Genomic DNA, 13,386 nt, shown 5'->3' with positions numbered 1-13,386 from the left:
TTCATGAAGCATAAGGTTTTAAGGTTCACCCACTTTGAAGCGTTAGTTCTTATTCATTTTATGGCCATATAGTATTCTATTGCCTGATGATAACACATGATGTTGATGTGTTTGTTACAGAGTTTGAATCCACTTAGAAAAGACCACAGACTCAATCCAATTTAGGATTAATGAATTTATTATCACTGCGAGCAGGATGACAGCCTTAAAGCCAAGATGAAGGCATGCCACCTGGAATGGGCTAGAGGAAGGGTCCTTAAAGGTGGAAACCACAATCATCTTGCTTTTCTGGAATGTGCAGCTACTCTAAAAGCTGTCTCACTCCCCTCAGCTAGCAAGGAGCTCTTTCTCACTCCCTGTTACACAGCCATAAGCAGGTTTATAAAAGCCACAGCAAGCAGTTAATTATCTCACAGTCATTTTACAATTCTGAGGAGGGGGCAAGGAGTTAGAGTTGCCTGGAACTTACCTTTTAGAAATTTAGCATGGGTGCCCAGCACAACGTGCAGTTTTCCTTACCCATCACATATTTGTCAGTTGATAATTTGGCTGTTCTGCCTTTTGGTTATTGTGACTAGCACTGCAACCAATATCCATGGAGAGCTCTAACAGGTGTTGGCAGGCCTTGCCCTTCCCACTTTCCTCTCCCTTGTGAACCATAGGTTACATCCCTAAAGCTAGCCACTAAGGTCTATTCCCTTATTTGGACACTTTCTTATACCAGACTCATTCCTAAGGCTGATCACCAAGGTCCAACTCATAAACAATCAAAATCCCCTTCTGGCTAGCCTAATTAATGTGCCATGTCAAAATATGCCTTCACATCCTAGCCCATTCTAACACAGACCTCCCCTTTTTTCCTCTTTAAAAAAAATTCACGCCTGCAAGGTCATTTGCTGCTGTTTCTTCTTCCCCACGTGATAAAGGATCTCTCTGTAAAAACAGGTGTTTGGGTGTGGTTTGTGCCTAATCCCAGGTCCAGGAGGGAGTACCCTGCTGTGTGCAGGTCCCTTCAGTTCATATATCAGTTTTATATAAACTTATTTACACTTCTCTTAGAAGGAATGAGGGATTGTTGGATGACATCACAAGTATCCTTCACCTTTTGAGGAATGGCAAACCTTTTCCAAAACAGCTGCACCAGTTTTCCTTTCAACCAATAATGTATGAAGTTTCCGGTTTCTCAACACCCTGGCCAACACTGGTTATTGTCTTTCTTTCTGACTGCAAACATCCTAGGGATTGTGAAGCAGTATTACATAAGAGTTTTCACTTGAGTTTTCCTTTTTCCTCCACTTTTATTGAAAATAGATTTTTTTTCTCATGTAATATATCATGATTACGGTTTTCCCTCCCTCTACTCCTCCAAGGTCCTCCCCTCCCCTCAAATCTGGATCAAACAGGCTTTTAAGGGATAATAATAAAATACAACAAAATAAAATATAATAAAGTAGAACAAAAACTATCATATTGGAGTTGGACAAAATAAACAGAAGGAAAAGATCATAAGAGAAGGCACAAGAATCAGAGACCCACTTGTTCACAAACAAAGGAATCCCATCAAAACAGTAAACTGGAAGCCGTAATATATACGCAGAGGACCTGGTACAGAAAGGCCGTCAGCATGCAGCCTCAGTCTCTGTGAGTTCCTAGGAGCTTTGCTTATGTTCATTTAGATGGCCTTGCTTCCTTGATGTCGTACATCCCCTCTGGCTCTTACACTTTCTTCCTCCCCTTCCAAGGGGTTCCCTGAGCCCTGGGAGGAGGAATTTGATAAAGATATTCCATTTAGGGCGGAGTGTTCCAAGCTCATTCACTCTGCATAATGTCTTGCTGGGGGTCTTTGTATTTGTTCTCATGAACTGTAGGAGGAAGCTTTTCTGATGATGGCTGAGCAAGGCATTGATCTCTGAGTATAGCAGAATGTCATTAGGAATCATTTTATTGCTATTTTTTTTAGACCAGTAATATTTGGTTTTACCCTAGCTAGGTCCCTGGGCTATCTAGTCTCTGGTTCTTGGTCCTACAAGCAGTGTCAGGTGTGGGGTCCATCTGGTGGAGTGGACCTTAGGTCCAATCAGTGATTGGTTGGTACTCCCACAAGCTTTGTGCCACCATTGTACCAGCATACCTTGTAGAACAACACTGTAGATCAAAGCGTTTGTGGCTGGCTTCCTGTTTATGTGTCTCTTGTGGTAGCATGCAGAGTACCCTCCTGTACAAAGACACTACCAAGTAGGGGTGAAGGCTCTATGTAGGCACCAGCTCAGCTTCTCCATGCTCAGAGTTGTGTAGTGTTGTCTTCAGCAATGAGGCCTTGCTGTCAGCTTGTGGGGAGCACAGTCTTGGCATCAGTCTTGATTGTTTGGGGGTTCCCTTGGGACCCCTTTGATCAACAACTCAATTAGATGTAACCCAATTCAGGTACAGGAAGCTTCACTTGGTGATGAGATGACAAACTGTCTCCACCATTATCTGGTGATTTCATTTAGACAGCCTTCATATATGTTTATATTTTAGGAAGCTTCTACTATATTAGATTTTCATACTACCCCTCAAATGGCCCTTCATTTTACCTGTCTCTCCCTTCCTCATATTCCCTTCCTTATCCCTCTTTCACTTCCCAACTTGATCCTCCCATTCCAGCCACACCCCCATCCATCCATTACTATTATACTTCCCTTTCCTAAGGATCTGTTTGGATTCTTCTACACACAGCCATGCAGTTTGACCAGCACCATTTGCGGAAGATACTGTCTTTATTCCAGTGTGTATTTCTGGCTTCTTTATCAAAAAACAGGTGTCCATGGGTGTGTGGATTTATGTCTGGTTCTTCAATTTCATTCCATTGATCAACATTTCTGTATTTGTGCCAATATCATGCTGTTTTTATTACCATAGCTCTGGAGTACAACTTGAAACTGGAAAGAGTGAGACCTCCCAATAAAAATAATAGAAAAATCCCTCTTTTATTATTTGGGATTGCTTTAGTTACCCTGTTTTCTCCCTCCCTTCCTCCCTCCTTCCCTCTTTCTTTCTTTCTTTCTTTCTTTCTTTCTTTCTTTCTTTCTTTCTTTCTTTCTTTCTTTCTTTCTTTCTTTCTGTGTGTGTTTCCATACGAAGCTGAAAATTGTCCTTTTAAGATCTATGAAGAAATGTGTTGGAATTTTTATGGGGATTGAATCTGTAGATTGCTTTTGATAGGATGGCCATTTTTACTATGTTAATCCTACTGATCCATGAGCATGGGAGATCTTTCCATCTTTTGATACCTTCTTCAATGTCTTGAAGTTTTTTTCATACAAATCTTTCAATTGCTTATTTAGAGTTATCCCAAGATATTTTATATTATTTGAGGCTATTGTGAAAGATGTTGTTTTCCTGATTACTTTTTTAGTCTGTCATTTGTTGACAGGTGGACTGATTTTTGTAGTTAATTTTATATCCAGCTACTTTGCTAAAAGTGCTTATCAGCTGTAGGAGTTTCCCAGTGGAATTTTATGGTCACTTATTTATATTATCACATCATTTTCAAATAAAGATACTTTGACTTCTTCTTCCTTTCCAATTTTTATCCCCTTGATCTCCTTCAGTAGTCTTTTTCCTCTAGCTAAGATTTCAAGTGCTCTGTTGAATAGTTATGGAGAGAGTGGATAGCCTTGTCTTGTTCTTGGTTTTAGCGGAACTGCTTTGAGTTTCTCTCCATTTAAGTTGATGTTACGGGACTGCTGTAAATTGCCTTTATTATGTTAAGATGTGTCCCCATATCCCTAATCTCCCCAGAATTTTTATCATGGAGGGGTGTTGGATTTTGTCAAAGGCCTTTTTTGCATCTAATGAGATGATCATGTGGTTTTTGTCTTTTGGTTTGTTTATATGGTGGGTTACATTTATTTATTTATGAATGTTGAACTATCCCTGCATCTCTGGAATGAAACTTACTTGATCATGGTGGATGATTTTTTTGATGTGTTCTTAGATTCTGTTTGCAAGTATTTTATTGAGATTTTTAGCATCTAAGTACATAAGGGAAATTGGTCTGAATTCTCTTTCTCTGTTGGGTTTTTATGTGGTTTGGTATCAGGATAACTGTGAGATCATAAAATGAGATGGGCAGTGTTTCCTCTGTTTCTATTTTGTGGAATAATTTGAGGAGTGTTGGCATTAACTCTTCTTTGAAAGTCTGGAAGAATTTTTTGCTAAAACCATCTGGCTCTGGGCTTTTTTTTTTTGAGAGAGAGAGAGACTACCTTTATTTCAGTAGGGTTTATAGGTCTGTTTAAATTGTTTATCTGATTTTTTTTCTGAGACAAGGTTTCTCTGTGTAGTTTTGGTGCCTTTCCTGGAACTCATTCTGTAGCCCAGGCTGGCTTCGAACTCACAGAGATCCGCCTGGCTCTGCCTCCTGAGTGCTGGGATTAAAGGCATGTGCTACCACCACCCGGTTTGGACCCATTTTTCATTCAGTAGTGAGTTGTTCAGCTTCCCTGAGTTTGTCAGCTTTCTGTTGTTTCTGTTATTGTTGATACTGAGCTTTAGTCAATGGTGATCAGATAGGATGCAGGGTGTTACTTAAATTTTCTTGTATCTTTTCAGACTTGTTTGTATCCAAGTATGTGGTCAATTTTGGAGAATGTTTTTGAGGTGCTGAGAAGAAGATATATTCTCTTGTGGTTAGGTGAAACTTTCTGGCTATTTTAAGGCCTTTTTATTGTGCTTCAGCTATGTTGGAATACTCAGGACCTGCTGTGATAGAGCTGTTGAGCTCTAGTGGAGACATATGTCCTCGATGTTATTGATTGTGTTTTTTCTTTATTAATAAATTTTTTATTCATTTTTACATACCAACTGCAGATCCCCCTCTCATCCCTCCTCCTGCTCCCCCAGCCTCCCCCCTCCCCCTGCCGCAAACCCACCCTCCATCCCCTCCTCCAAAACGTTAAGGCCTCCCATGGGGAGTCAGCAGAGCCTGGTACACTCAGTTGAGGTGGGTCCAAGCCCATCCCTCTTGCATCAAGACTATGCAAGGTGTCCAACCATAGGCATTGGGCTCCAAAAAGCCAGCTCATGCATCTAGGATAGATCTTTATTCCACTGCTGGGGGCCCCTTAAACAGACCAAGCTATACAACTGTCTCACTTATGCAGAGGGCCTAGTCCAGTCCCAATGCAGGCTCCACAGTTGTTGGTCTAAAGTTCATGATTTCCCACTAGCTTGCTTCAGTTGTCTCTGTGGATTTCCCCATCACGGTCTTGATGCCCCTTACTCATAGAATCCCTCTTCCCTCTCTTCGATTGGACTCCTGGAGCTCAGCCTGGTGCTTGGCTGTGGGTCTCTGCATATTGATTGTGTTTAAATACTGATGTCTAGGTATCTGGGTTTGGGAAGATTGCAATTCTAGGTGCTGATATCTCGTCTTTGTTCGTTCCTTGGTTTCTGTTTCCCTCACTGGCTCTTAGGAGAGTGTGGTGTCTGTGTGTTGCCTGGTAGGAAATTGGGGATTGGACTTGGAGGCATGGAGGGAGAGGTGAAGATCTGTAGTTAGCCTGCCTGTTTGCCTGGTCAGAGTGGCCTTTGGGTTCCCAGGAAGACTTGCATGTTCATAATGATTAATGGTCTTGAACATCTTTTGCATGCTTGTTAGCTATCCACATGTCTTCTTTGGGGAATACCATTCAAATCCTTTGCACGTTTAAAATATACCAACAATGACGTTATCATGTCCCATGATTCTGTGCATTGACTAGCCTTGGGTTTGACAGCAGGGAGCCTTTACCTGCTGATCTCTCTCACCAGCCCCCAAGAAAACATTTTTAATAATTAGACTGGATACTCTTTTTGTTTGTCCATTCTTACAACCGAGTGTCTCTTTGTTGCTACGTTTGGTTTCCACCTCCTAAGCTGAAGCATTCCTCTGGCGTCAGCCTTCTGAGTAGCTGGGATTACCAGTGTACCCCACTGCGGTGGCTTTAATTAGATATTCTTTAAAAGTTCTACAGAGCTAAAAACACATTGTGCAGATGTGTGAAATTCTCAGAGAATTAAAGCACACACACACACACACACACACACACACACACACACACGCACACGCACACGCACACACGCACACGCACACGCACACACACACACACACACACACGCACACACACACGCACGCACACACACGCACACACACGCACACACACACACACAGAAGTTCTCCAGAGTCATTTTGTTCTCGAGTGGCGATGGGACATTCCGTTCGCTGGACGGGAAAGTGCGTCTGGTTTCTTCACCTTTGGGCATTGTGTCTCATCTCCACAGGGTTCATCCTGAAGGTGTTCGTCGTCTTGTCAGTCCAGCTGCTGGTCACTGCGACAATCATCGGCGTGTTTGTTTTCAGGTGCGTCTTTCTCACTGTCTACGACTAGACGCTACATTGCTCACGGGAATGCTGGAGGGATCAGCTTCCTTTAATCTGGAGCACTTGAAAAAGTATGGGTTTTTTCTTGGTCATTCGTGGATGACATTCTTCCTGTAGAATGATATACTTCCTGAAGTACCTCTTAGGCTAACACAACAGGATAAAAGTTATTTTTCTTAAATTGTGCAGCAAATTTAAGAGGGAGCCCCTGGTTAAGACCTTCATTTTTAAAATACTGAGGGCCGGGGCTGGAGGCACATACTTTTAATCCCAGCACTTGGGAGGCAGAGGCAGGTAGATGTCTGCGAGCCTAGATGTCTGCAGAGTCTACAATTTAACTTCCTACGCCAAGAACATTTTTCTTACTCTTCCTTTGGGCATTGTTTTCTTTTTAATTTTCTCTGAGCCACTTTCTCAGCTATAACCGGCTAAGGAGAAATAGGTGAGATCATAGAAGGCTGGAACACTGCTAAATTCTGTAATTATTTGAGGGACTTTAATCCATCGCCAATTTCATCCTATTGAAAGTGCTATTCAAAACACAAACCTTGAGTTCATTTCTTTCAGCTTAAACATACATCAGTCTCAGTATTTTATTTTGTTTTTTGTTTTTTTGATACAGGGTCTCACTATGTAGCTCTGACTGTCCTCCCTATGTAGATCAGGCTGTCCTCACTGTGTAGAACAGGCTGGCCTCAAGCTCACAAGCATCTCTGCCTCTGCCTCCCAAGGTGCTGGGATTAAGAGTATGTCCCCCCAGGCCTGGCCCTCCGTATTTTTAAAAATGAAGGTCTTAACCAGATGCTTCCTCTTAAATTTGCTATATAATTTAAGAAAAATAACTTGTATAATGTGTCTTTCTTTTCTTGGTGCAGGGGATTTGAACCCAGGGCCTCACTCATGCCAAGCAAACACTCTCATGGGAATGCTAGCAGCCTATCTCTCCATGAAAAAGAATGTCTCAGTGCTTCTTCCCCATTTGTCCTCATGATCATTTAGAGTTTGCCCATCCTTCTCGTGACACTCTGAGACTTCTATTTTAGTTAGCAAAACTGACTGTTTTATGTAAACCTATATTCTTCTTTCAACAGCAAACCTCTAAGAAAGTGGGTCATCAGCGTGCCTTGGTTCATCTATGCACTCTTGTAAGTATCATCGTGATTCTATGAATAGACCAAGATTTGATCACTATTAAAAATGTAGTAAAGAGCAGCATTCTTGCTGGGTATGGTGATGCATGCCTATAAGCCCAACACTTAGGAGGTGAAGACAGAGGGATCAGGAATTCAAGGCCACCCTTGACTGCATAAGACTCTGATTCATAGTAACACAAACGAAGAACAAAAAAAGCGTACAAAAACACCCAGGGTAAAGAGTAATATTCTCTTACATTTTATTTGTTTTTCTTTATGTGTATTTGTGTGTGTGTGTGCTGGTTTGTATGTGCACCCTGTGACACAGGTGTCCACAGAGGGTAACAGAGAATGTTGGATCCCCTAGAACTGGAGTTGCTGGGGCTTTGAAATTGTGCTATAAATAAATCAAATTCATTGGTGAAAATTTCATAGAGTTTTAATAGAACTTCTCTGTCTTTTTATAATTCACCATGAATCTATTTGTAACAAAGATTTTAAAAGTCAAGCTATTTGTGTTTGGAAACTTTAAAAAACTCATTTTGAAGGCTTAAAAGAGTAAGTAGGAAATAGCTATTTAGTTTGCTCTATATATCAGGTATGGGAATGTGAGGATACACCTGTGTCTGTGTCCTCTGTCTGTCTGTGCACACTCCTCACGTGAGGATACACCTGTGTCTGTGTCCTCTGTCTGTCTGTGCACACTCCTCACGTGAGGATACACCTGTGTCTGTGTCCTCTGTCTGTCTCTGTGCACACTCCTCACGTGAGGATACACCTGTGTCTGTGTCCTCTGTCTGTCTGTGCACACTCCTCACGTGAGGATACACCTGTGTCTGTGTCCTCTGTGCACACTCCTCACGTGAGGATACACCTGTGTCTGTGTCCTCTGTCTGTCTGTGCACACTCCTCACGTGAGGATACACCTGCGTCTGTGTCCTCTGTCTGTCTGTGCACACTCCTCACGTGAGGATACACCTGTGTCTGTGTCCTCTGTCTGTCTCTGTGCACACTCCTCACCTGAGGATACACCTGTGTCTGTGTCCTCTGTCTGTGCACACTCCTCACGTGAGGATACACCTGCGTCTGTGTCCTCTGTCTGTGCACACTCCTCACGTGAGGATACATCTGTGTCTGTGTCCTCTGTCTGTCTCTGTGCACACTCCTCACGTGAGGATACACCTGTGTCTGTGTCCTCTGTCTCTGTGCACACTCCTCACGTGAGGATACACCTGTGTCTGTGTCCTCTGTCTCTGTGCACACTCCTCACGTGAGGATACACCTGTGTCTGTGTCCTCTGTCTGTCTCTGTGCACACTCCTCACGTGAGGGTACATCTGTGTCTGTGTCCTCTGTCTCTGTGCACACTCCTCACCTGAGGATACACCTGTGTCTGTGTCCTCTGTCTGTCTCTGTGCACACTCCTCACCTGAGGATACATCTGTGTCTGTGTCCTCTGTCTGTCTGTGCACACTCCTCACCTGAGGATACACCTGTGTCTGTGTCCTCTGTCTGTCTGTGCACACTCCTCACCTGAGGATACACCTGTGTCTGTGTCCTCTGTCTGTCTGTGCACACTCCTCACCTGAGGATACACCTGTGTCTGTGTCCTCTGTCTGTCTCTGTGCACACTCCTCACGTGAGGATACACCTGTGTCTGTGTCCTCTGTCTGTCTCTGTGCACACTCCTCACGTGAGGATACACCTGTGTCTGTGTCCTCTGTCTGTCTCTGTGCACACTCCTCACGTGAGGGTACATCTGTGTCTGTGTCCTCTGTCTGTCTGTGCACACTCCTCACATGATGATACACCTGTGTCTGTGTCCTCTGTCTGTGCACACTCCTCACGTGAGGATACACCTGTGTCTGTGTCCTCTGTCTGTCTCTGTGCACACTCCTCACGTGAGGGTACATCTGTGTCTGTGTCCTCTGTCTGTCTCTGTGCACACTCCTCACGAGTTTGCCAACTGAAGCAGTAACTGGTGGTTTCCCATCCCCAGCCCAGCATGCTTTATTGTGATCATCGTGCTCGCTTGCTGTAGGGATGTCCGGCGTCAGGTGCCCATGAACTACATTCTCCTGGCATTATTTGTGAGTAACTCCCCTCGGCAGGTGCAGCAGCCTCCCTCTGACACATCCTTCTGTCGCCACATTACCTTCACTACTTTTCCTGTGGGAACTTCTGGTGCAGAAAGGCAGGGAGGGAACATTTGTACAGAAATAGTAACTTCTCCGGAGACAGTGTCCTCACCCCTTACGGAGTTGGATTCTAGGTCACTCTTGTTCGGGCAAACTTGCCTCTCTTGAAGCCATTTAAGAACCCACACTCAAGTCAGGGCTGTGTCTGCAGTTAACCTAGTCAGTCTCTGTCAGGAATAACAAACACATTTCTCATTAAGGAGTAGCTTCCACTTCTGACTCCCAAGCCTATGAACTAGAAATTTAATTTCCTTCATTTTGTAAGATGTATTTTACTGCAAGTCCCTCATGGGAGTAGAAGTCATCTCTGAGCTTTGGCTCTTCCCCAGTTCAGTGATGTTCCTGTCAGTACAGGGGTCTTCCGGCTGACAGAGCTGAGGCTGGGGTGTGGACCAAAATGCACTGGGTGTACACTTGACTGTTCCAATGTTGGATTTAATTCTGCGTCTGCTGCTGCTCAAAGCAAGCAAATGCATGGGGCCAGTGACCTGAGTGCATGGGTGCCAACCAGTGTTTTTATAATTTACCCGATGAGGGAATAGGTGGGGCATATGGCTGTCTGCAGTGGTGTGTAAAGGACCCACCTCCAAAAGTAGGCCGAAAGGACTGAGGTGAGCCCCTGTGACAGCCCGTAGGGGAAATACCACAGTGGTATTTCCTTCCAAGTGCTGAGGAGCCTTTCTTGTCTGTAGTGGATCCCCAGCTCATTGCCCAGACAATGAAGAAAGATGCCCCAGTTCCTGTACTGTATTGTGGACTGTGTGGTATTTTCACAAGGCCCTTGCCCCCACCTGTCTTCTCAAGACATTTTTCTTTATCTTTTCCTGGCTCAATTATTTCCTACTTCTCCATCTCTAGGAGAGATCCTGAAGCAGCAGATGATGGGCAGGGGCAGGGGCAGGGGCAGGGGCAGAGAACTGCTTTCTCACTATGTAGTCCTGGCTGGTCTGGACAGGGTATAGAGACCAAGATTGCTTCACACTCACCTCTCTCTGCCTCCCGAGTGCTGGGGTTAAAGGTGTGCACCACCACAACCTGGCTATGTTTGAACTTTTTATTTTAAACATTTGAATAAAGGCTGAGGATGCGGCTCAGCAGTAGAATGCTTGCACAGCATGGGTGAGGCCCTGAGCTTGATTCTCCAGCACCACCAAAAATATTTTTTTTTTAAATGAAGGAAGCCAAAGAGATGGCTGAGTTGGTAACACATTTACTATTCAAGCATGAGATCTGGAGTACAGATCCTGAGCACCAACATGAGATCCAGGAGAATGTCTATAACTCCAGCATTGAGGAAATCTGAACAGGGTTGAGACAGGTGGATTCCAGAAGATTATATGCCAGTCAGTCTAACCAAATCAATGAGACCTAAGCTCAACTCTAAGCTCACTTAAAATAAGGTGGGAAGGAGCTGAGAAGACAGCACACATGGACCCCTGCCCTATTTCATGTACTTATGAGCACGTGCACCTGCGTGCACACACACCCTCATATAAAACTCTCTCTCTCACATACACATAAACACATACAAACATATGCATCAAAATGCATACAGAGATGTACATGAAGGCTGGGTGTGATGGTGAACACTTGCAATTCCATCCCCTAGGAGGCAGAGTCAGGAAGATCACTGTGAGTCTGGGGCCAGCCTAGTTTACATAGTGAGTTTCGGGCAGTCTGGGTTATACAACAGAACCAAAACTAAGACAATTAAAAAAATTTAATAGGCTAGATTTTTTTTCAAAGGAAAGGTGTGCCCAATAGGTGTGGTGGTGCATATCTTTAATCCTAACACATGGGAGACATAAGTTCCAGGTCAGCCTGGGCTACAGAGTGAGGCCCTGTGTCCAAACAAACAAACAAACAAACAAACAGGTTTAAGCTACTGTCTGCAAAGGGGCTTTCCTCATGGGGCTTTGTGAGTGGCCACTAAAAGGGGCCATACTGTCTAGGGCAAGTAACGGCTTTATTTCCTAGATTCAGCATCCTGCCCAAGTGTTAGGAAATAACATGGAGAAAACATTTCAGAAAAAGTGTTGAGAGAAAACAAGAAAATATTCACTCTGGCCACACAGACAGCTTTTGTCCCCTAGAATCAGTGACTCTGAGTCCCTGTCCTGAGCGTGCTTGCCTGTCTTCTGTCTCCTTCTCTCCCTCTCTCCCTCCCTCTCTCCCTCCCTCCCTCCCTCCTTCCTTCCGTCAGTCTCTCTCTCTCTCTCTCTCTCTCTCTCTCTCTCTCTCTCTCTCTCTCTCTCTCTCTCTCCCCCTCCCCCCACTGGAGAAATAGGAAGTAATTGCACAAGGAGAAAATTAAAAAGACATGTCTTCGGAGGAGGGTTGGAATCAAGCACATTATTGCGGAGGTATAATTTGCACATAGAATAGATCTGGTGGAGATAAGGACCCCCTTCTTAGATACATTAATGAAGTCCAGCATGAGGCAGTCACCCACTGGGAAATCCAGAAAAGCCACTGGGGACTTGTGGACCCCAATTCTTTTCCCGCCTATGGTGGGTTGGGGAACTCCAAAGCCAGTCTGGTGTCAGCATTTTGCTTAGGATATGCTCTCCTTCTTGATCTCTGGGACCAGAGGACTTCCCTGGTCCTTCCCATAGACCACCAAGTTCCTGAGTGTCCTGTGGGCTGGAAAACCTCTTCCGTCCTGCAGCTGCTTGCTGTCTGTGGTCCTGAGCCTGGCTGTGGGTCTGCCAAGTGTATGTTAGTCTCACCCTGGGGCTCGCTTGCCCACTGGATCTCACCTGCTGTCCCTCTCCCACATTGCCCACAGCCTGGTTCCACCTGGGTGGCGGGAATCCTTCAGGACATCAGCCTTGTGCTGTCACCTCTGCTAGGAGCTGGTCTGCAGCGCCATATCCCAGCTCTGAGGTCTCAGTTCTCACCCCAGGTCTGAGGCCTGAAGAAATATTTTGTTAGCAGGGACCACGGGTAGAGGTATTATACAAGTGTGGGCAAAGCATTATGGGAACAGCATATGCTGCTCTGATGGGGTGTGTAGATAATGAGATGACCCTGTTTGACTAATGAGGGTGTGCTCCACAAATGAACCTTTTACCTTGGTTTCGTCGCTCGCCATTAGTACATAGTTCATGCACTGAATACGTGGAAGTTACTGCAACTCTCTTGGATGTTCTTACTAACAGGGGGATGTTCTTCCTTCAGTTCTAGGGAGAATGTGATAGGAGTAGTTAGTTGTACCATTTGTTCCCCATAACCACCTTGTAGCTGGGGTCCCAGGGTTGTGCTCATGTCCCGAATCGCTCCCTAGATCCTGCCCAAGTGCACACATGATCCTGCCCAAGTCACCTCTCCCACAGTCTAGGACTTGTCCTCATGCTTGGAGAAACAGGCTGCTGACTGACTGTGAATTTTGTTTTTAGACACTCATGGAAGGTCTGCTGCTAGGAAGCATGTCCGTGTAAGTCCCTGCCACACACTTCTGTTTTACTGTGTACGCTTCTCTGAGTGTGTCTGAACAGTAACTACAGTCTCTGCTTGCAGCTTCTATAAAGCAGAAGAGATTCTGTGGGCAGCGGGAGCAACCACTGTGGTGACGTTAGCGCTTACTTTATTTGCTCTCCAAACAAAAGTACGTATTACTGACACAGCTCTCTAGCGTCAGGGAGTTGTGG

At 44.6% G+C, this 13,386-nt stretch overlaps 1 protein-coding gene across 1 annotated transcript in view; it reads left to right on the top strand.

The window, feature by feature from the left end:
* LOC131906645 (protein lifeguard 2-like) overlaps positions 1-13,386 on the top strand; it is a 34,778-nt gene that overhangs the window by 6,288 nt on the left and 15,104 nt on the right. Inside the window, exons 4-8 of the mRNA XM_059257329.1 lie at positions 6,307-6,385; positions 7,498-7,551; positions 9,538-9,628; positions 13,135-13,172; positions 13,256-13,343. Coding sequence (XP_059113312.1) covers positions 6,307-6,385; positions 7,498-7,551; positions 9,538-9,628; positions 13,135-13,172; positions 13,256-13,343 — 350 coding nt within the window. The remainder of the gene's footprint in view (positions 1-6,306; positions 6,386-7,497; positions 7,552-9,537; positions 9,629-13,134; positions 13,173-13,255; positions 13,344-13,386) is intronic.

The sequence above is a fragment of the Peromyscus eremicus genome, chromosome 3 (assembly GCF_949786415.1).
Source record: "Peromyscus eremicus chromosome 3, PerEre_H2_v1, whole genome shotgun sequence".
Classification (NCBI taxonomy): Eukaryota; Metazoa; Chordata; class Mammalia; order Rodentia; family Cricetidae; genus Peromyscus; species Peromyscus eremicus.
This window is presented reverse-complemented; position numbering and strand designations above follow the sequence as displayed.